Source organism: Salvelinus alpinus, chromosome 33 (assembly GCF_045679555.1).
Source record: "Salvelinus alpinus chromosome 33, SLU_Salpinus.1, whole genome shotgun sequence".
NCBI classification, from domain to species: Eukaryota; Metazoa; Chordata; class Actinopteri; order Salmoniformes; family Salmonidae; genus Salvelinus; species Salvelinus alpinus.
This window is the reverse complement of record NC_092118.1, coordinates 15237300-15260647: the sequence shown is the minus strand read 5'-3', so window position 1 is coordinate 15260647 and position 23348 is coordinate 15237300. Positions and strand designations below refer to the sequence as shown.

The window sequence follows — 23348 nt, the reverse complement described above, 5'->3', positions numbered from 1 at the left end:
CCTAGAAATGCCAGTTTACCAACCAGCCTTTTCAACCAAGGGGATGAAATGAATGACTTCATCAATCCCAGAAAACCCATGAGAAAACCTCATGTCCTTTTACTGATGACCAATAATTGATGAGTAGACACAATGATTGCACGATGCAAATATAATGAAATAGACTTTCATTTCATAAGAACCCTATCTATAAAGTTGTTTATGAATGTAAAAGACTAATGTGAACACTACTGCCATTCCATTTCCAAGATTGTGCAGGCCTGCTATAATGTGATTGAGAAGATAGGGTTAAATGTCTCATACAGGATCCCTGATGATGATGCAGCGTCAGTCAACATTAATCTCTATTAAGGGTTAATGTTTGGTTTCACCGTGATTTAGTGGATGATGAAGAGTGAGTGACAGCATGATGACAAGTGGATGAGTTGTATAAATACAACCATTTTATTTGTCTTTGATCTAATGTTCCTATAATTACATTTTCTGATCTTAATGAGATTGTGTCTATGAATAGTTTTTTTTTTATAGTGGATTTGAAGGTTAATTTATCTTGTTTAAAGACACCGTGAGTCTCTTAAATTCTCATTAGGTAAAGGAACAAACTCGTTCAATTGGATTCAGCTGTTGTAAAATTTCACACTAATGCCGCACTGTGCTCAGGTGCTAAGTGACGGGTCTAAGGTGTCAACATTGCAGGCTAGTCTGGTGGTGAGAGGGATGTTAGTAGAATGGGATTCACATGATTAAACCGATGAGGGGCTATTCTCTTCTGACCCACCTTCTCGCAAATGGTGAATCAATGTATCCACTCCATTTGTTGAATAATGTCAAAAAATGTCAAGTTGAATGTTGTCCTACTCGTATATAGTAGCAACAGAATACTAGATTGGTAAGTACTTATGTTTACATTCATCATTATAATCAGAGAATTTTTAGTTTATGGTCTCAAACTGGTTTTGAATGTACAAAAAATAAAATTCCTGACCTTTACCAGAGCTCGTACTCAGCCAGAGAAGGTTAGTATTGTCACATCTGGAGGCTTATCCATTGAAAAAGTGTCATACTACAAATACCTAGGTATATGGTTGGATGACTATGGATAATCTTGTGACAAAGCTTAAATTGAAATTGGGTTTTTATTTTCGTAATAAGGCTTGCTTTCTGCTTATGGCTAGAAAGAAGCTTGTTCAGGCCACTTTTCTCACTGTAATTGATTATGGTGACTTGTTGTATATGCATGCAGCCTCCTCCGTCTTACAGAGACTGGACTCTCGCTTTATTACAAATGCCAAGTCACCATTGCACCTTGTACCAAATGGTTGGTTGGACCTCACTTTATATGCGCAGAAGGCTGCATTTGTATGTGTTCATCTACAAAGCCCTTTTGGGTAAACTCCCTCTTTACCTCTGTAGTCTGGTCTCCTTCACCAGCAGCAGGTAAACTCCCTCTTTACCTCTGTAGTCTGGTCTCCTTCACCACCAGCAGGTAAACTCCCTCTTTACCTCTGTAGTCTGGTCTCCTTCACCAGCAGTTACCATACCCGGTCTGCTAGGTGGTTGCTACTTAAAGTCCTCAGGACATTCACAGTATTAGGCAAGACTGCCTTCTCGTCTTGTGCACCAGAGGCATGGAAAAGTCTACAATCCATGCTTCATCTAGATATGTTAGTGCTACTGAATGAATTTTAAATATTGATGGGAGACTCTGTTACAGAGGAGTGTAAATGCTTTTTTTTAGGCTGGATCATGTTGTATGTTTTAATTCTGGAATGTATTGATTGTTGCTGTCTTCTTGGCCAGGTCTCCCTTGAAAAATAGACTCAGGGTCTCAATGGGCTTTTCCTGGTTAAATAAAGGTTACATCATTTTTAAAAATTTTATAATCACAGAATTCTTAGTTAACCTCAACCTCTGTTCAGAATCTAAGCAGTGAGTCATGGAAGATTTTCCATCACCCGGTCTGTCACATATTCTCTCCTAACTAGCTAGATGTGTGACCGCTATGACCTCATGTTGTTGGGCTACACATGTTTATAGCTTTTAGTGCTATCGTAAGTCAGCATATTGCTGTTGGCATGCCATTACGGAAAATCACAAAGACACTGTTTATCAACAGATCGAAGTCTGGATAAATTAATACTAATAATAGAGGGCATGAATCTGTGTGTTTACTGTCATAATGTGGGGTCGTTCATAAGAACTGTTTTCATGGCCTCTAATCTAAACTGTTGATGGGAGCAGCTTCAGAGAAATGTTACTGTGTGTTGATGTTGCACAACAAAAGACAATCACACATGGGATGAGGCCATTGTAATTACCAATTCACATTAGATGCTATTGCTGGCATTTCAACTTGAAACCATTAATATAATCGTTTAGGAATGGGTGTGTTGTGTTCTTGTCTGTGTTGGAAGGTCTTTGACTCTCTCTTTCTCACTATAGTTACCACAGTATCCTACTCTCTTTCTCACTATAGTTACCACAGTATCCTACTCTCTTTCTCACTATAGTTACCACAGTATCCTACTCTCTTTCTCACTATAGTTACCACAGTATCCTACTCTCTTTCTCACTATAGTTACCACAGTATCCTACTCTCTTTCTCACTATAGTTACCACAGTATCCTACTCTCTTTTTGTATAGTTGAATACTGATATAAGCCTACTCCAATATGAAGGGTATGAAATACCAGACCATCCATCGCATGTACATTAGGTGGTTAAAGATGGAATCTGCAGTATGGGGAAACAGCTCCACTGGCCGCCCCAGCACAGTTGTTTTTGTTGACGAACTGAGGAGCTTCGCGCAGCATGGTTAAAACTAAAAAAAAGTTTGTTGTTTGCAGTAACTTCTTTGTTATTGTAATATCCCAAATGGATGGGGTAGTTTCACCATTAACCTTTATCACTTGTGGGAATTGGACTATATGGATAGGGCTAAAATGAAATGTTCCTTACAGAATAAATATGAAAACCATATGCATAACCATGGTAGCAATTGAAATGGAATAGCATGTATGTATTTGGTTTTTAAAAAATACAAAAATACAACAAAAAAAAAAAAGGGAAAAGTTAGGAAATTATGGGGAAATTATTAAACTAAAGGTGAGGACACAACAGTTGACCGGACAAGACTCAATCCAAACATTACACTGTTGATTTTATGCACATTTTACATTTACTGTACTTCTCACCTCGCTTGTCTATAACAACATCTGAAAATACTCTGGATACATTCAGTAACATGATAAGAATATTCCTGAAAAATGTGGGGTAGGTGCAACATAAGACATCAAAATGACAAGGGTTTGAGTCAAATCAAATCAAATCAAATTTTATTAGTCACATACACATGGTTAGCAGATGTTAATGCGAGTGTAGCGAAATGCTTGTGCTTCTAGTTCCGACAATGCAGTAATAACCAACAAGTAATCTAACCTAACAATTCCACAACTACTACCTTATACACACACACAAGTGTAAAGGGATAAAGAATATGTACATAAAGATATATGAATGAGTGGTGGTACAGAACGGCATGGCAAGATGCAGTAGATGGTATAGAGTACGGTATATACATATGAGATGAGTACTGTAGGGTATGTAAACATAAAGTGGCATAGTTTAAAGTGGCTAGTGGTACATGTATTACATAAAGATGGCAAGATGCAGTAGATGATATAGAGTACAGTATATACATATGAGATGGGTAATGTAGGGTATGTAAACATTATATTAAGTGGCATTGTTTAAAGTGGCTAGTGGTACATTTTTACATAATTTCCATCAATTCCCATTTTTAAAGTGGCTGGAGTTGAGTCAGTATGTTGGCAGCGGCCGCTAAATGTTAGTGGTGGCTGTTTAACAGTCTGATGGCCTTGAGATAGAAGCTGTTTTTCAGTCTCTCGGTCCCTGCTTTGATGCACCTGTACTGACCTCGCCTTCTGGATGATAGCGGGGTGAACAGGCAGTGGCTTGGGTGGTTGTTGTCCTTGATGATCTTTATGGCCTTCCTGTGACATCGGGTGGTGTAGGTGTCCTGGAGGGCAGGTAGTTTGCCCCCGGTGATGCGTTCTGCAGACCTCACTACCCTCTGGAGAGCCTTACGGTTGTGGGCGGAGCAGTTGCCGTACCAGGCGGTGATACAGCCCGACAGGATGCTCTCGATTGTGTATCTGTAGAAGTTTGTGAGTGCTTTTGGTGACAAGCCGAATTTCTTCAGCCTCCTGAGGTTGAAGAGGCGCTGCTGCGCCTTCTTCACAACGCTGTCTGGGTGGGTGGACCAATTCAGTTTGTCCGTGATGTGTACACCGAGGAACTTAAAACTTTCCACCTTCTCCACTACTGACCCGTCAATGTGGATAGGGGGGTGCTCCCTCTGCTGTTTCCTGAAGTCCACAATCATCTCCTTTGTTTTGTTGACGTTGAGTGTGAGGTTATTTTCCTGACACCACACTCCGAGGGCCCTCACCTCCTCCCTGTAGGCCGTCTCGTCGTTGTTGGTAATCAAGCCTACCACTGTAGTGTCATCCGCAAACTTGATGATTGAGTTGGAGGCGTGCATGGCCACGCAGTCGTGGGTGAACAGGGAGTACAGGAGAGGGCTCAGAACGCACCCTTGTGGGGCCCCAGTGTTGAGGATCAGCGGGGTGGAGATGTTGTTACCTACCCTCACCACCTGGGGGCGGCCCGTCAGGAAGTCCAGGACCCAGTTGCACAGGGCGGGGTCGAGACCCAGGGTCTCGAGCTTGATGACGAGTTTGGAGGGTACTATGGTGTTAAATGCTGAGCTGTAATCGATGAACAGCATTCTCACATGGGTATTCCTCTTGTCCAGATGGGTTAGGGCAGTGTGCAGTGTGGTTGCGATTGCGTCGTCTGTGGACCTATTGGGTCGGTAAGCAAATTGGAGTGGGTCTAGGGTGTCCGGTAGGGTGGAGGTGATATGGTCCTTGACTAGTCTCTCAAAGCACTTCATGATGACGGAAGTGAGTGCTACGGGGCGGTAGTCGTTTAGCTCAGTTACCTTAGCTTTCTTGGGAACAGGAACAATGGTGGCCCTCTTGAAGCATGTGGGAACAGCAGACTGGGATAAGGATTGATTGAATATGTCCGTAAACACACCAGCCAGCTGGTCTGCGCATGCTCTGAGGACGCGGCTGGGAATGCCGTCTGGGCCTGCAGCCTTGCGAGGGTTAACACGTTTAAATGTTTTACTCACCTCGGCTGCAGTGAAGGAGAGCCCGCAGGTTTTGGTAGGGGGCCGTGTCAGTGGCACTGTATTGTCCTCAAAGCGGGCAAAAAAGTTGTTTAGCCTGTCTGGGAGCAAGACATCCTGGTCCGCGACGGGGCTGGTTTTCTTTTTGTAATCCGTGATTGACTGTAGACCCTGCCACATACCTCTTGTGTCTGAGCTGTTGAATTGCGACTCGATTTTGTCTCTGTACTGGGACTTAGCCTGTTTGATTGCCTTGCGGAGAGAATAGCTACACTGTTTGTATTCGGTCATGCTTCCGGTCACCTTGCCCTGGTTAAAAGCAGTGGTTCGCGCTTTCAGTTTCACGCGAATGCTGCCGTCAATCCACGGTTTCTGGTTTGGGAATGTTTTAATCGTTGCTGTGGGTACGACATCGTCAATGCACTTCCTAATGAACTCGCTCACCGAATCAGCATATTCGTCAATATTGTTGTTGGACGCAATGCGGAACATATTCCAATCCGCGTGATCGAAGCAGTCTTGAAGCGTGGATTCAGATTGGTCGGACCAGCGTTGAACAGACCTGAGCGCGGGAGCTTGTTGTTTTAGTTTCTGTTTGTAGGCTGGAATCAACAAAATGGAGTCGTGGTCAGCTTTTCCGAAAGGGGGGCGGGGGAGGGCCTTATATGCGTCGCGGAAATTAGTATAACAATGATCTAGGGTTTTTCCAGCCCTGGTAGCACAATCGATATGCTGATAGAATTTAGGGAGTTTTGTTTTTAGATTAGCCTTGTTAAAATCCCCAGCTACGATGAATGCAGCCTCAGGGTGTGTGGTTTCCAGTTTACAAAGAGTCAGATAAAGTTCGTTCAGGGCCATCGATGTGTCTGCTTGGGGGGGAATATATACGGCTGTGATTATGATTGAAGAGAATTCCCTTGGTAGATAATGCGGTCGACATTTGATTGTGAGGAGTTCTAGATCAGGTGAACAGAATGACTTGAGTTCCTGTGTGTTGTTATGATGATCACACCACGTCTCGTTAATCATAAGGCATACCCCCCCGCCCCTCTTCTTACCAGAAAGATGTTTGTTTCTGTCGGCGCGATGCATGAAGAAACCAGCTGGCTGCACCGACTCCGTTAGCGTCTCTTGAGTTAGCCATGTTTCCGTGAAGCAGAGCACGTTGCAATCCCTGATGTCTCTCTGGAATGCTACCCGTGCTCGGATTTCATCAACCTTATTGTCAAGAGACTGGACATTGGCGAGTAGTATGCTAGGGAGTGGAGCGCGATGTGCCCGTCTCCGAAGCCTGACCACGAGACCGCCTCGTTTGCCCCTTTTACGGCGTCGCACAGGGTCGCCGGCTGGGATCAGATCCATTGTATTGGGTGGAAGGCAAAACACTGGATCCGTTTCGGGAAAGTCATATTCCTGGTAGGAACGATGATGAGTTGACGTTAATCGTATATTCAGTAGTTCCTCCCGACTGTATGTAATGAAACCTAAGATTACCTGGGGTACCGATGTAAGAAATAACACATAAAAAAACAAAATACTGCATATTTTCCAAGGAACGCGAAGCGAGGCGGCCATCTCTTTTCCGGCGCCGGAACTTCTGCCAGAGGACTCAGACTAACTGGTGTCTCCAAGTGGCCACACACCTCTCCAAAGTGTACACAGTTCCCAAGTAATTTCAATGCGCTTTCATGACTTAAAAAAGAGTCTTCAACTATAAGGTGCTTTTTTTTTGCTCTCCTAGCTGTGCCATTGAGGAACTAGAGCAAGCACATTACTGTTGTTGCTGTCATCTGGGTCAGGTGGGCCTAATTTAAAAGCTTGTTCTATTGCCAACATGACTAGCTAAGTTATAAAATATGATCTTACAGTTTTACGCTTTCACATTGCAATTCAGGGAAACAGATCATCATTTTGGTGCGCATAGAAAGGGGTCAAGAGTGCATGCGTGTTGAGATCAATTTTCTTCACAATAGACAAACATGTTCAGAACAACCGAGAGTATGACTCCATGTCATCTTGTAACTGTACATCAAACACAGAGATCATAAACGTTGACACTGATGGAAATGTGAACTGCACACTTGGACTCACGGGTGATTGGCTTGCTTGTATGACTTCAAAGCAGTACTTATTATCATCCTCAACGTCTCATCTTTCAAAATACAGAGTCTCTGTAGAGAGCTCTGACGTCATGTATAGAATAGCTCTGACGTCATGTATAGCATGTTACTGTAAAGATACTGGGTTCCAATTTAGGCGTTTATCAGTGCCCAAATCTGCCATTTTCAACCCGTAGACTGGTAGAAGTGTAAAGGGCAACAGATTCCAGCTTTAACTAGGTTCCATGTCCACTTAAAATGATGACCCATCTGACTGATTCTCCCTTATGTCTAGACCTGGGTATCCTCATCTATAGACACAGAGGTACAGCAGAAGGTTACAGTAAGCCCCCTACCTTCACAGAAGCAGCAGCAGACGGTGGGCTCAGTCGTACTTGTGGTCTCCAGTCTTCACGCTCTCAGCTGGCTTCCTGTGAATAGCACAGATCCGACCCCTGGGCTCTGCACTGAGCTATATAAGAGAGAGAGCAGCAGGACAGTCAGCACAGACACAGCACCCTGCATACAGGAAGGAGAGAGACTACTGAACACTACTATACAGAGATACTCACAGGGTAAGACTGAGATCCATAGCCACCTTCTCTTTCCCTCTCGTTCCCTGTTGACCCATCTTTGAACTTTACTGTTAACGTTGTTCTTTCAACAGACAGATTTTTTACAGATGATTTGGGGGTGCTGAAGCGAGTTCAGCTTCTGTTCTTTGAGTGTTGCTTTATTGATGATATAAAATTGTTCAATATATGCACATTTGTGAGTTCAGACATTTCATAAAATAATGTAAGACATTCTCGTTAGTCTGTGTGAACTTGAAAGACAGTTTGACGTATTGAAAGACAATAGGTTTCAGCTTGTATGTGTGTAGCTATGAGTGTTTGTGTGTGATTGTGCAAGGAGGTAGCCTGTTCATGGAAATAAGTAAAAGTGTGCGTGGCTTTTCATGGGATATCATTTGTGTATGTAAGTGTGCTTGTGTGCGTGTGTTTTCTATTTGGCTTGTGTAGCCCTGTGCTTGGTGAATGGATGCAGAAACGTTTTAGTGTTCCCTTGACACCAAGTGATGGCTAGCACAGATGTGTCATTTGAGAGGGGTTCTGCACATCCATAATGTTCTTTCATTCTGTATGTTTCTGCACCCGCCTCTAGTGTCCCTCCTGGAGACCTGAGTGAGAAGGATAAAAAATAGGGATGTTTTATTTGATAAATGTGTCATTCTGCTTGGGGTATTTAACCACCAATATACTGTATGTTTTTAAAAAATCTCCTCAGTGAAAATATGCATTTAATAACTGTGACCGGGTTGTAGATCAGTGGAGGCTGGTGGGAGGAGTTATAGGAGGACCGTCTCATTGTAATGGCTGGAATGCCATTAATAGAACAGAGTCAAACGTAGTTTCCATATGTTTGATACCTTTCCATTTATTCCATTCCAGCCATTACAATGAGCCCATCCTCCTATAGCTCCTCCTTCCAGCCTCCTTTGGTGGAGGTCCTCTACTTGATATGTTTGAGATATTTAAAATACCTAATATTCCATCCATGGAATCATATGCAATAGAAAATAAAATTATTAAATGTAATACTGTGTAACACAAAGTTACACTTTACTGTTTTTGTTTGTGATAATCTGCCAGCAATGATTCTGGGTAAGTATTTACATTTTCCCTCTACAGGAGTTGCTGGAGGTGTTGGTGGACTATTCTGGCGTGTGAAGGTCATTACCACAAGGTCACAGGTCAGAGGCAACAGCAGCGTGCCAGGATGTGCTGCCTGTCAACATGGGCTCTCCTCCTAGCTCTGGGAGTCACCACTACGGCACAAGGTTGGTCTTCATTAGCATTTACTATTTACATTCTTACTGTCCCCAATACACACACACACATCCCTAACATGTACACACATCCCTAACACACACACACACAAGAACACACACACAGCTCGGGTTGGGAATTGTAACTATTATTTCAACTGGAAAACTTTTACATTTTTTTCAACATGTGTCAAAACGTAAACCAGGATGATATCCTGTATGTGGAAATTCGATTATCATTGATCATTTCATTACGTGTTCTCAACTTGCCTACCTGGTTAAATAAAGGTGAAATAAAATAAATAAATAAATACAGTTGAGAGTATTATCTCATGTCAATTTGAGAAGTCAGAACAGAGGTCTCCTTTGGACATTGACAGCAGCCTGGTGATCTTCTGACTCTGCAGAAGCCTGTGCTCCATATTCTCCCAAACCATTAGTAAACAGAGGCATATTGTTGCATGTCCCCATTACTGATTCTGCTCCACATCCTTAAGTAGGCGGGATATGTATAAGCACCAGGCTAAGGAGACACCTGTCTGCAATTGGCCACACAAATACGTGCCAGTAGCATGTTTATACTGAGCCCCAATGTGAACTCAGAACGATTATAGCGTTTGGTGGGTACTGTAAATGCAATGGTCTGGGAAATGTCCAAATGTGCATTATGTAACACTGTACACTACAAAAGTCAGTCTGTAAATTACACAGCAATGAGAATGAATAATGAGTATCAATCTCTTGGGATCAGTGACATTAGTACAAAGCAGTTGATTGTTTGCAGCTGAGAGTAACGATGGGACATAAATGGAAAAGAAATCAACTCTAGTAGCCTTTTCACTGTTGGTCCACAACATATTTCCTTGACCACTTTGAAATGCCATTGGCACATTCATGTGTTGGAGCAATTCATTATATTTCCAAAGTACACAGGGCAAATCACCAGAAAGAGATTAGAGTGTGGCATAACATGAAGAGAAAGTCAAAGTTGTAATATATTGTTCCGTGACTCAGAGTATAGTTGAAAAGTTGAACGATTTGAAAGATACAGATTCTTTCCCATTGCTTTACGGGTGGCCAGACTACTCTAGGAAGAAATAGCCAGAGGTTTGGTCTGTCTGGTCTGAGGTTTGGCCAGTCCGGTCAGCATTAAGGCATTGGTCAGTGATGTCACAACAGGTCAATCCTGAGTCATCGTGAGGTGTGTGTGATGGTTTACAGGAACATGGAGGAGAGACAGTTTGAGAGTTGCGAGACAAAACAACCCTGCAGTGTACCACTCTGAAGGTAACATCCCAAAATACATCTCTTTACACAATTGTCACGACTGTGGCATTAAGTCCAGCTTGTGGCTTTCAGTCTGGTTAATGTCTATGTAATAATATGGTATGAAGAAGTATAACTTTCAGAATTACAGCCCAAAGGCACCAGTTATGTTTACAGCAGCAGCGAAAAGAGCTAAACAATGTAATGTCATTGTTTTATGGCCAAAGAGGAAACACTAACATTCTGAAGTAGTATTCATTGTGCGACATTCTGTGTCCAGATAACTATGAGTGGACCACTTGGTTCAACGTGGACCACCCTGGAGGTCGAGGAGACTATGAGCAGTTGGATGCTATCCGTTTCTACTACCGTGCGCGGGTGTGTGACGTCCCCCGGGCCCTGGAGGCTCGCACCACTGACTGGATCCCCGCTCGCAACACGGGGGAGAAGATCCACGCAGATCCTACCCTGGGCTTCTGGTGCGCCAACGCTGAGCAGGCCCCTGGCCGCAACTGCTCCAACTACGCTGTGCGCTTCCTGTGCCCTAAAGGTCAGTCTGGTATGTGTGGCTGGGAGCCCTACTTTAAATACAGTTGAGAAGTAGCTACTGTATTACGTCAAATAAAACATTTCTATCTACTGCAATTATATCTGTCTTTTGTAATGGAGTGAAAACCTGTTTTCAATCAGGCAACACTGGGTCAGAAGGCTCTCAGGATGCCTGGGGTCCTTGGTCAGACTGGAGCCATTGCTCTGCCAAGTGTGGTCAGGTGGCAATGCAGGTGCGCTCCAGGAAATGCCAGTCCCAGCCTAAGCAGTGGGATAAGCAGTGCAGCGGACCTACAGTGGAGGGTAGAGCCTGCAAAGGACCTGAATGCCCTGGGACTGGTGAGTCGCTCTCAGCATCTCCATTACAGCTATTAAATATGATGGAAACTTCTGTAATGTCAGAGTACCATAAGCATTTTATTCTAGAAATCTAAACCAATGTACAAAGTCACTGTCTGACACGCTAAACTGTATTGCTGCTTTTGTTCCAGGTTGCACACTGCACTGTGAGATGGGTAGGGTGAATGCGGAGTGTGACGCCTGTATGTGTCAGGACCACATTGTACTGGGCTCTGTCCGCGGTGCTGGAGGTCTCCCTGCCCCAGGGGCCACCATCCTCCGCTTCGGCCCCAGCTCCAAACTCCTCACCCTCACTGACCACAATGGACACTTCCGCATCCCAGGGATCTGTCCCGACGGCAACGCCACACTGACCGTCCAGCTGCGGAACCACGCCCCTCACACTGTCACTGTGCCCCACGGCACCGAACACACCTCTGTCCTCAGTATCATGCTGAAAAGAGCAGGTAAAATGGCCACAAAAAAAGAAATTAAAGCTGACATTGTTACATTTCTGTTTTACATTGGTCTCAGACACTGTAATGTGATCCCTCAGAGAAGCTCCATGTGGTGAAGAACCCTGAGAACAAGGCCAGAAGAGAGGGCCAGACAGCTGCTCTCTGCTGCAAAGTGGGTGGATCACCAGAGCCAGAAGAGTACCAGTGGTAAGCCAATGGATCTGTAATGACAGCTTGAAAAATGTTATATATATATACACCATATCAAAATCAAACCGTTTTTGCTGGGTATAGTGTTCAACAGTCTTCTGTGACTCGGTAGGTTTCACAACGGCAGCCTGCTGGACAGGAAGCAGCTGAACTATGACAGCACGCTGGTCTTAAGAAACCTGAGCATGGAGCAGACTGGGGAGTACTACTGCAGAGCCAGCAACCAGGCTGGGGCCATCAAGTCCAAACCTGCCATAGTCACAGTCTTAGGTCTGATCACAAAGCACCACGGTTGATATTCACACATTCATATTTACTATGTGAACAGCCATTAGCATGACATCAGTCAATGATCAGATGGAGAATGAAAGGGCATTGATTTTCTCAAAATAATTCCATTGTATAATCAGATTGTAAATCTTTTAATATGGGTTGGTCTTTTTTCTACCCCTTTCTCCTCACAGGTAAAGATCAACCTTCATGTAACTCAAAACCCGACTCCTACCTTATTCGCTTACCTCATGACTGCTATCAAAACAGCACCGACTCACTCTATTATAACGTAGGAAAGTGCCACTCAGGGACTTGTGCAGGACAGCTGGACAATGGAATCAGGTGCAAAGACTCAGTGGCATACTGCTGTGGGGTGGCAAAGATGGAGAAGAAACAACTGAAATGCCAGGGCTATGAGCTCCCCACCATGGTGGTGACCGAATGTGGCTGCCAGAAGTGTGTGGAGACCAAAGTCATTGTGCGTGGGCGGGCTGTGGCTGCAGACACTGGGGAGCCCATGAGATTTGGTCACGTCTATATCAATGGAGCCAGAGTCAGCCGCACAGGCTACAAAGGCACCTTCTCCATCCAGGTCCCCCTTGACACTGAGAGGCTGGTGATGACCTTTGTGGACAACATGGATAAGTTCGTCAACACCACCAAGGTTCTTCCATTCAACACCAAAGGGGGCGCCGTCTACCATGAGATCAAGCTTTTGAGGAAGAAGGAACCAGTGACCATCAGCTCAACAGAGCTCAACACTCTTCAGCTGGGAGAGGTGGAGGGCCAGGATCCTATTGCTGAGATCCAGATCCCACCCAACTCTTTCTACAAGCAGAGTGGAGAAGTATTTGTCGGTAATGTGAAGGCTAGCATCACTTTTCTGGACGCTAGAGACGTGTCCACAGCAGCAGCCGCACAGAGTGACCTCAACTTCGTAGGAGATGAGGGTGACACCTTGCCCCTGAGAACCTACGGTATGTTCTCAGTCGACTTCAGGGACGAGGAGGCCGGAGAACCACTGAACGCCGGAGAGGTGAAGGTGAAAATGGATTCAACACAGGTGAAAATGCCTGAGCACCTGGACACCATGAAGCTGTGGTCCTTGAACCCCGATACAGGCATGTGGGAGGAGGAGGGGAGCTTCCAGATGGAGAAGAAGCAACGTGGTAAAAGGGAAGAGAGGACCTTCCTCATTGGGAACATGGAGATCAGAGAGAGGAGGCTGTTTAACCTGGACGTCCCAGAGAACAGGAGGTGTTACATCAAGGTGCGAGGCTTCCGCAGCGATCGCTTCATGGCCAGCGAGCAGGTAGAGGGAGTGGTGGTGACCCTGATCAACATGGAGCCCACTGCAGGTTACTCCTCCAACCCTCGTGCCTGGGGACGCTTTGACAGCGTCATCACTGGCCCCAATGGTGCCTGTCTGCCTGCCTTCTGCGACGACCAGAAAGTTGACGCATATTCTGCCCACGTCATGGCCAACATGGGAGGAGAAGAACTCGAGGCAGTCCCATCTGCTCCCAAGTTTAACCCCAACATCATTGGAGTCCCTCAGCCATACCTGGGCAAGCTGAACTACAGACGGTCAGACCACAATGACCCCAGGTTAAAGAAGTCAGCCTTCAGCATCAATGTGGCCAAGCCCAGCCCAAACACAGCTGAAGAGCTCAACGGACCGGTGTACTCATTTGACCAACTGAAAGAGTGTGAGGAAGCCCCATTTACTGCAGGTCACTTCCGCTTCACTAGAGTGGAGGGAGATCGCTACGACTACAACACAGTGCCTTTCAACGAAGACGATCCTATGAGCTGGACAGAAGACTACCTGAGCTGGTGGCCCAAGCCCATGGAGTACCGAGCCTGCTATGTCAAGGTCAAGATCAATGGTCCCCATGAGATCAACATGCGCTCCCGAAACCAGGGCGGCACTCACCCCAAGACCGTTGGCCAACTGTATGGCCTCCGCGACACCCGCAGCATCCGCGACATGGACCAGTCCACCGTCTCTGCTGTGTGCCTGGAGTTCAAGTGCAGCGGCATGCTCTACGACCAGGACCGAGCGGACCGCACTCTGGTGAAGGTGATCCCTCAGGGCAGCTGTAAGAGGGACAACGTCAACTCCATGCTTCAGGAGTACCTGATTAATCACCTGCCTCTAGCCGTCAACAACGACACCAATGAGTTCACAATGCTGGCACCACTGGACCCTCTGGGCCACAACTATGGCATCTACACAGTGACAGACCAGGACCCCCGCACAGCTAAAGAGATAGCACTGGGACGCTGCTTTGATGGCACCTCTGACGGCACTTCCCGTGTCATGAAGAGCAACGAGGGAGTGGCACTTACCTTTACCTGTGGCAACCGTGAGGTGACCCGTCAAAGCGTGTTCCAGGCTCTGCAGAACTCCCCCGGGCAGTCTCTGGCGAGTGCAGTGAGGGATGGCCGAGGCAGGAAGCAGAGAGCAGGAGCCAACGCACTCCGCAACAGCCGTAGACGCAGTACTCGGAATCCCACCGCCACACGCACCTCAGGCTAAAGCACAGCACTACAGATCAGGGTCTCCACATCACAATCACATCAGACATGTTGGCAAATCACTAAAGAAAGTGGGTATTGGTGATGGGATTCAAATGTATATATTTTAGCCCTTTAGTAAAGATACACAGGTTTTTTGTCTTCATAATGTAAGGTTTGTAATAACATTTGATTTGTTACTGAAATATGTTTATCAATTGTAAGGCCCATAACCATAAATTCATAACTGAACAAATATTTTGTTATCTATAACACAGGTATCACCCAGGGAACATTGAGATTTTAATGTTACTGCAAATAATGTATTTTCTTAAACTGTGGTGTGATTAATATTTACTACTTGAAATTGTAAATAATGGGATATTTATTACACATGCCATTCAAGAATGTAACCTGTGATGAAGACACCACGCCCCAAATAAAACAAGAACAACCTGAGAACATGTTGGATTGCTGATTCCTCTTTGTTGGCACATTCACAACACAGCTGACACCATTGTGAAGCGCACACTACAGACAAGCTACTTCTAATTCACGAAAGCCACAAGGGTCAGTGAATTCAGGTTAAAAAAAAAAGTTGAGAAATTGGATCATTTAGACCAGTGATTTTATTAAATTAGATGCATATAAAACACTGAAGAGCTGGTCATCTTTTGTGGTATATTGTACACCATTTCCAATTTCCTTAACAATTTGAAAACTACCAAATGTTAGAAAATAGGATCAAACATGTCCCTTTCTACCAGTATGAAGACACTAAGGTCAGCCCATAAGCCCCCTCGTCTCACTTGATACAAGCCTGCAGAAGCAATGTTAAGGAGACCAGTTGTGTGAGAACATGCCAGATCACAATTTTATCTGCATTAGTAATTGATGAGCAAATTCCCTGTTTGTCATGCACACGAATTAACTAAAATCACTCTTGCTTCAACTGTTCAAGGATATTCAAGAGATGTATCCAGAGGATGGCCATGAGGTTTGAGTCACATCTATTGTAAAATTAATTCGGATTGGGCGGTAAACCATATACTTTTGAAATACAGACAGTATGATTTTCAATACATCTTAGACATGCCAAATAAATTATCTCCAGCTATACATTTGGTTTGCTAACTTGCAAGATCAAGCTTCTTGGTTACAGCAGAGACAATCAAGTCCCTCCTGGATAAATCCCTGCCGCTTAAAATGTATTTTGAGCGTACAGGACCAGTATGATGGTATGAAAATCTAGATACCGCCCAACTCTAAAATGCATTACACTTGTCTATCCGTTTTTACAGTGAATGCATAAGCCCCCTGTAAAATCAACTACTAAACATGTAGTGTCAGTTTCAAAGCATGAACGCAACTTTCGATGGATAAAGATAACATGTGTATTTGGCAACCAACGTTATAGATACTATATACTTTCCTGTAAGAAACCCATCGACAGGTAAAGTGAAATACCTATATTTATAGACATTCTGGGTGAAATGATTTGCATAGAACCTAATTTGTTTAGATGTCACTGCAGTAGCAACTGGAATTTGACATGAGCATATAATTTCTCTAAATCAAAAACGTGCTCTACAAATCACATACAGCTTGTAAAGTATTTTTCACTGTGTTTTGTATCTTTATGAAGTTTGGAGGCTGAATGAGAGAAAAGGCAATTTCGATATGTAATAACAGAAGTGTTGGTACTGGATGCTCCCTGTATAGTCCCTTGGATCATTGAAGCAAAATGAAAGGGCGACACATTGTTCAGGTTTTTCCAGGATGACACTGGATAGCATGAGAAGTACAGCTGCATTTCTGAGGGTTAAAGGGTGAAAGGGCAGTGGGGATATAGCTGTCGTCACATGAAGTCATCATAGTCTTGGGTGTAGCCACCATCGAATTCTCCATAGTCTGCAAGGTCATCTTTCCCCTTGGCTTTCATACCGCCACCAAGTACAACTCCTTTCTTCTTCTTTTTGCCTTTGATTGCCTGTGGAACCAAAACAAAACTTAAATCATTGCTACAAACAAACAAAGTGAATTGAGTGAATATTCATGTAAATGGGGTAACCAGGGTGTAAATTAGTTCCTTGAGCAGAGTCCAATGAAATGCAATATGGAGGTACTGGTAGAGGGCTCCCTCCACTGAACGTAAGGAGAACTACAATTCATGAAGAAAACTCCAGAAGGATGACATCATTTTTGTTCAGCATGAATAAGACGGTCAACAACTTACCTTTTCTTGCTTCTGTTTTTCATTAAGTAGCACTGTCAGGGAAGAGCTGATTTTCTTTAAGTCTTCAACTTCCACTGTGTAGAAACAGAACATTTAGTTTAGACACGTTAATACGTTATCACAACGGTTGAGCCTGAATGTTAGTGAACTCCAAATATGTCAAGTCAAACCCTTGTTGAATGGCTTATGTATATAAACATATCTCGACATGAGGTATTTATGACATGTAGTTTGGCATTTGTTTTAAGGTAATAAGTACACAAAACTAAAACACACTAAATAATAAAGCATGTTTCATGTATCAAAATTCATGAAGGATGTTGAACTCACATGAAATACAAAGCTCCCGAAACAACGACTCCAAGAAGCTTGAATAATGCACTGATGTTTCATACTGTAATATCTTCACTTTCAGCAGATTTTCAAACTCTGTGAAGTCCTCTTTAGAAGATGGGCACATGGCTTCAATTCCAGAAACATTGTTTGTGGTACTACCCCCTGAAATTCCTGAAATGACAAGGACAAAAACTAATGAGAACACACAATAACAGTATGGCTGGCTAGTGGGTTAAACCTGACAGGATATTCCAGGACCTTACCAAACGCCTCTTTTGCCAGCTCCAAGTCTGCTTCCTCCTGCATCTTCTGGACTTCCAACTTTTCTGCTAGCTGTTGTTCGGGTGTAAGCTCTTCCTCTTCATCCAACTATCAACAAGAAAAAAGTAAAGGATTCATAAGAGAGAAAAGATTCAGAACTGTAAGGTTAATCCAACATTTCCAAAACTCACATTCTTTTTCAGCTCTTGTTGCTTCTTCCTTAGCCGGTTTTCTTTCTCCTTTATTTTTTCGGCCAGTTTTTTCTTCTCAGACACTTTGGCCTCTGAAATAAAAAAGCAACGTTACAGCAAACCTCTGGAACAGAAACCACCATCAAATCAAGTTGAAGTACACATATTTTCAGCCACTACCCAATAATAAAAAGACATGGCAGCAGCCAGTATGATGCAAGAAAATGTTTGTGATTTATTCACAAAAATATATACAGTTATGTGCAGTAGAGGTCGACCTATTATGATTTTAACGCCGATACCGATTATTGGAGGACAAAAAAAGCCAATACCGATTAATCGGCCATTTAAAAAAAAAATGTATTTGTAATAATGACAATTACATCAATACTGAATGAACACTTATTTTAACTTAATATAATACATCAATAAAATCAATTTAGCCTCAAATAAATAATGAAACATGTTCAATTTGGTTTAAATAATGCAAAAACACAGTGTTGGAGAAGAAAGTAAAAGTGCAATATGTGCCATGTAAGAAAGCTAACGTTTAAGTTCCTTGCTCGTGAACATGAGAACATATGAAAGCTGGTGGTTCCTTTTAACATGAGTCTTCAATATTCCCAGGTAAGAAGTTTTAGGTTGTAGTTATTATAAGACTATTTCTCTCTATACCATTTGTATTTCATATACCTTTGACTATTGGATGTTCTTATAGGCACTTTAGTATTGCCAGTGTAACAGTATAGCTTCCATCCCTCTCCTCGCCACTCCCTGGGCTCGAACCAGGAACACATCGACAACAGCCACCCTCGAAGCAGCGTTACCCATGCAGAGCAAGGGGAACAACTACTCCAAGTCTCAGAGCGAGTGACATTTGAAACGCTATTAGCGCGCACCCCGCTAACTAGCTAGCCATTTCACATCGGTTACAGCAGCCTAATCTCAGGAGTTGATAGGCTTGAATTCATAAACAGCAGAGCTGCTGGGAAAACGCACGAAAGTGCTGTTGTTTGAATGAATGCTTACGAGCCTGCTGGTGCCCACCTTCGCTCAGTCAGATTGCTCTATCAAATCATAGACTTAATTATAACATAATAACACACAGAAATACGAGCCTTAGGTCATTAATATGGTCGAATCCGAAAACAAAACATTTATTCTTTCAGTGAAATACGGAACCGTTCCGTATTTTATCTAACGGGTGGCATCCATCAGTCTAAATATTCCTGTTACATTGCACAACCTTCAATGTTATGTCATAATTACGTAAAATTGTGGCAAATTAGTTGACAATGAGCCAGGCGGCCCAAACTGTTGCATATACCCTGACTCTGCGTGCAATGAACGCAAGAGAAGTGACACAATTTCACCTGGTTAATATTGCCTGCTAACCTGGATTTCTTTTAGCTAAATATGCAGGTATAAAAAAATAATATACTTCTGTGTATTGATTTTAAGAAAGGCATTGATGTTTATGGTTAGGTACACGTTGGAGCAAAGGCAGTCCTTTTTCGCGAATGCGCACTGCACCGATTATATGCAACGCAGGACACGCTAGATAAACCAGTAATATCATCAACCATGTGTAGTTATAACTAGTGATTATGATTGATTGATTGTTTTTTATAAGATAAGTTTAATGCTAGCTAGCAACTTACCTTGGCTTCTTACTGCATTCGCGTAACAGGCGGGCTCCTCGTGAGGCAGGTGGTTAGAGCGTTGGACTAGTTAACCGTAAGGTTGCAAGATTGAATCCCTGAGCTGACAAGGTAAAAATCTGTCGTTCTGCCCCTGAACAAGGCAGTTAACCCACCGTTCCTAGGCCGTCATTGAAAATAAGAATGTGTTCCTAACTGACTTGCCTAGTTAAATAAAGGTGTATTTTTTTTAACCAATTTCTGATTGTTATGAAAACTTGAAATCGGCCATTCCAATTAATCGATCGACCTCTAATGTGCAGATCAACATATTATATGACAACAGGCTGCAGCCACTACTTTCTCAAACCATTGGTTGTAAATTGTATATTTCTGCACCTGATTTCTTTGCCTCTGCTTTCTTCTCTTCCTCTTCATCATCCCAGTTATCCTGCAGAGGGAGAACAGACAGGAATGAGTCAAATGATGTGACGAGAGGTAGTTAACTACTGGGTAGTTAAGTGGTTGGTTCTGGGACTTGTCTAGAGTAGGTCTTGACTTAATTTTCAAGGAAATAAACAAGATCTGAGGTTGAGACCAACTGCATTATCAAACATCAGAAGACAAGTCAGAACCAGTCACAGCCACATTATCACAAAATGTGGTTATGTAAAGCATTTCAACCAATATTTGGCAAATGTTTCATATCCACTGAGGCCCTAATAAGGGAATAAGACAAGTACCTAGCTCAAGTCTTATCCCAAAAAAACACAGAACGTTTCTCTCAGTGTATGCCGTCATTGTAAATAAGTTGTTCTTAACTGACTTGCCTAGTTAAAAAATAAAAACAACAACTGTGGGCCTACTGTACTGATCAAGTGTTGTTTTAGGGACATGAATACACCATATGACTTGTTTTAGGGACATGAATACACCATATGACTTGAACACTACCTATACTCGACAGAATCGATGGTCAACAATTGTAACTGCTTTACTAGCTTTTTCCACAGCTGTATGATCCCACAATAACGCTATACATTCAGATGACTTTCTAGATATGCATGGTGAAAATGAGTCAACGGGATAAGTCTGTTGAAGATTCTCGAAAACACACTTTACCTTTATCATATGTCATATAGTTGGAAGCATCTAGTAGTAAGGCTCAATTCAGTCATAATATCATAATATCATCAGGGAAGATTGACAACGTTAGCCAGCTAACTTACATTCAAGTGCATATTTATCAAATGTATAACAAAGCCTTGAACTGACTTCAATGACCAATCGCTGTCAGATTATGATTAATGTTTATCTTAAAGCTAGCCAGTCAGCAAGTTAGGTCTGAACTAATGTGATAAGTTAGCTGCTAACCTAAAAAGCTAGTTCAGTAGCTAACGTTAGCTAGCTTCTAACTACACCCCCCAAAAAGGAACTAACGTAGATCAATTCAAAAACAAAAGTGTCAGAGAATGAGTCTATGCTCAGCTCGAACCAAGAGACACACACCAACAGTTTTCACATGTGCGGCCTCACAGCTTGTACAAGATCGAGCTAGCTAAGATATATCGGTTAACGCTAACTAGCTAGAAACGTGGATAATGCTATGCTAGTTGGCGGCTAGCTAGCTAATGACCACAGACTAACTAGCAAGGCGTGTTGTGTTACACACAACTAATGGGTTAATTATGACCTGAAATATGGCCTTTATCATGTAACTAGCTAGCTAGTTAGTTAGTTGTCTGGTTACCTTCACATCTTCATCTTCGTCTTCGCCTTCCCATTTGTCCAGCACTACCGCCTTTTTGATCGGCGCGACGTCCGTCTCGAAGTTGTCAGCGTCTATAAATACACATTGTAATGGTAACTAACAGTTATCTTAAACGTTCAAAAACGATAAACGAGCTATTCTCAATCACAATGTTACACATCTTTCCCAAAACCCTAAATATAGCTGTCACAAGATATCATTTCTAACTTTCTTCTCACCCCAATCGTCGGCATCCGCCATCTTGGCTGTGTGTGTGTGTGCGGGTTTGACAGAACTCTGAACTGAAAGCAGCAAAGCAGATGGAGAAAGTAGACAACGAGGCTTTACCGCTCTGCAAAGCTAGGAGTTGCTGCTCTCTTTAAAAAAAAAAATTCAAGAAAGGAAAGCCCTTTCTTGAAAAGTATGCCTTTTGGAAAAGTATGCCTTTTGAGTTAAAAAAAAGAATCGCACTGTCCCTCAATCTTACATTTTAATATTTAATTAAAGGCATAATCTGTAACTTCAACACCATGACCCTGCCACTTTGTTTAGGAAATTTAATTAAACTGAGATGATTGACAGCTCCATGTTAAACATGTTTTTCGGCTAAACATTTTGCTGACCAAAAAAAATCTAAATTAAAGGAATACAATGTAGAAGTTCTTTATTAGAAATCATTTATGCATGAGTATTCACACAAAACTCACAGCAATTACAATACTTGGAGTAAATACCCCAAAAGGATTTGCAATGAGTGTTATATAGGCTAGATTATTTTGGTGTTACAGAAATATTGGTAACACTTAACACAACTTTAGAAAGTAGTCTACTGGACTACTTATAAACCATTAACAGACCCTTTATAAAGTACACCATGTAAATTGTTGCCGAAATACTTTACAGGTAGACAAGAATTTAAAAACAATTTAGAAACATTAATTCTCAAATAATAGAAAACATCACTGTACTTTTGAGATAAGAGTATTCATGTGGTTCTCTCTTTACATTTAAAACAATTACATTTAAGCATTAAAATAAGATTTTATTCAACCTTAAACCAAACAAAATAATTGTCAGCCTAAACTGAAGACTACAACTCGGCAATGTGCAATAAATAAATGCAGAAATGTATTTTTCTTCACTCAGAGAATAGGCCGATAGCAAATATGTCTCTTCAGAAGGCTAGGTCAGTACAGGTGCAGCAAAGCTGGGACTGAGACAGAAAAACAGCTTCTATCAAGGCCATCAGAATGTTAAATAGCCATCACTAGCCGGTTACTTAACCCTGCACCTTAGAGGCTGCTGCCCTATATACATAGACATGGACTCACTGGTCACTTTAATAATGTTTATGTAATCGGTGTGAAATGGCTAGCTAGTTATCGGGGTGAACGCTAACAGCATTTCAATTGGTGACGTCACTCGCTCTGAGACCTTGAAGTAGTTGTTCCCCTTGCTCTGCAAGGGCCGTGGCTTTTGTGGAGCGATGGGTAACAATGCTTCATGGGAGGTAGTTGTTGATGTGTACAGAGTCCCTGGTTCGGGGCGAGGAGGGGACGGAAGCAAAACTGTCACATTTACATACTGCTTTACTCATCTCATATGTATATACTGTATTCTATTGTATTTTAGTCAATGCCACTCCGACATTGCTCGTCCTAATATTTATATATTTCTGTATTTTTAAATGTGTTTGTATTGTTAGATATTACTGCACTGTTGGAGCTAGGAACACAAGCATTTTTGCTACACCCGCAATAACATCTGCTAAATATGTGTATGTGACCAATTTGATATAAATAAATAACCATCCATTACAATAGCCTTGCAGGGCTACTCAAATATATTACACGTATTGTTTAACATTGTAGTTGTGTGGGAGAGAGTCCTCTTGGCCCATTGGGGGTGAGGGGGTTACACATCAGAAGGGGAGGCCATTACAGAGCTGAAACTAACAGCACCATCAGCAGTCCCAGAAGGTGACAGAGGACTAGGGCACAGTGCCAGCCCGGATGAACTGCCTGCATTGGGACAAACACAAAAGCAACACTAACTGTATGGCGACAAAGTCAACATCAACAATAGAAGCAGCATACAATTGTATCCTACATCCAACACTCCCTCAAACCTTGAGCTGTCCTTCTTCCACTAGATCCTGATTCCTCTTCTTATTC

The 23348-nt window shown here is 42.8% G+C and overlaps 2 protein-coding genes across 5 annotated transcripts in view; one reads left to right on the top strand and one right to left on the bottom strand.

Annotated features, from left to right (window-relative positions):
• The window catches only part of LOC139563316 (cartilage intermediate layer protein 1-like), a 47544-nt gene extending 32320 nt beyond the window's left edge, over positions 1–15224 (top strand). For 2 of the 4 annotated variants that reach the window (XM_071381919.1, XM_071381923.1), the window contains 8 exons: positions 9009–9157; positions 10367–10432; positions 10692–10970; positions 11102–11299; positions 11452–11766; positions 11856–11964; positions 12080–12237; positions 12432–15224. In XM_071381919.1, the coding sequence (XP_071238020.1) occupies positions 9009–9157; positions 10367–10432; positions 10692–10970; positions 11102–11299; positions 11452–11766; positions 11856–11964; positions 12080–12237; positions 12432–14782 (3625 nt within the window). In that variant the 3' untranslated portion in view covers positions 14783–15224. Of the gene's footprint in view, positions 1–7714; positions 7893–9008; positions 9158–10366; positions 10433–10691; positions 10971–11101; positions 11300–11451; positions 11767–11855; positions 11965–12079; positions 12238–12431 lie in introns of those variants that run through there. The other 2 variants (XM_071381922.1, XM_071381920.1) reach the window with 2 other exon arrangements.
• Positions 15225–15371: 147 nt separating this feature from the next.
• On the bottom strand, positions 15372–21701 carry LOC139563317 (eukaryotic translation initiation factor 3 subunit J-A-like). Its single transcript, XM_071381924.1, has 8 exons — positions 21414–21701; positions 21175–21266; positions 19824–19875; positions 17785–17876; positions 17596–17701; positions 17327–17503; positions 16997–17070; positions 15372–16750 (listed from the first exon to the last, which is right to left on the bottom strand). The coding sequence occupies exons 1-8, from the start codon at positions 21433–21435 to the stop codon at positions 16619–16621; spliced, it is 747 nt and encodes a 248-aa protein (XP_071238025.1). The 5' UTR covers positions 21436–21701; the 3' UTR covers positions 15372–16618.
• Positions 21702–23348: the final 1647 nt, after the last annotated feature.

What these genes read in the sequence shown, in the direction of transcription:
- LOC139563317 (XM_071381924.1), bottom strand. Translation starts at nt 21,435, where the DNA reads ATGGCGGATGCCGACGATTGGG. An exon ending in AGCAGAGGCAAAGAAATCAG is followed by an intron (nt 17,877 to 19,823) that starts GTGCAGAAATAT and finishes TTTTTATTTCAG; the next exon opens with AGGCCAAAGTGTCTGAGAAG. An exon ending in AAAAACAGAAGCAAGAAAAG is followed by an intron (nt 16,751 to 16,996) that starts GTAAGTTGTTGA and finishes TTGGTTCCACAG; the next exon opens with GCAATCAAAGGCAAAAAGAA.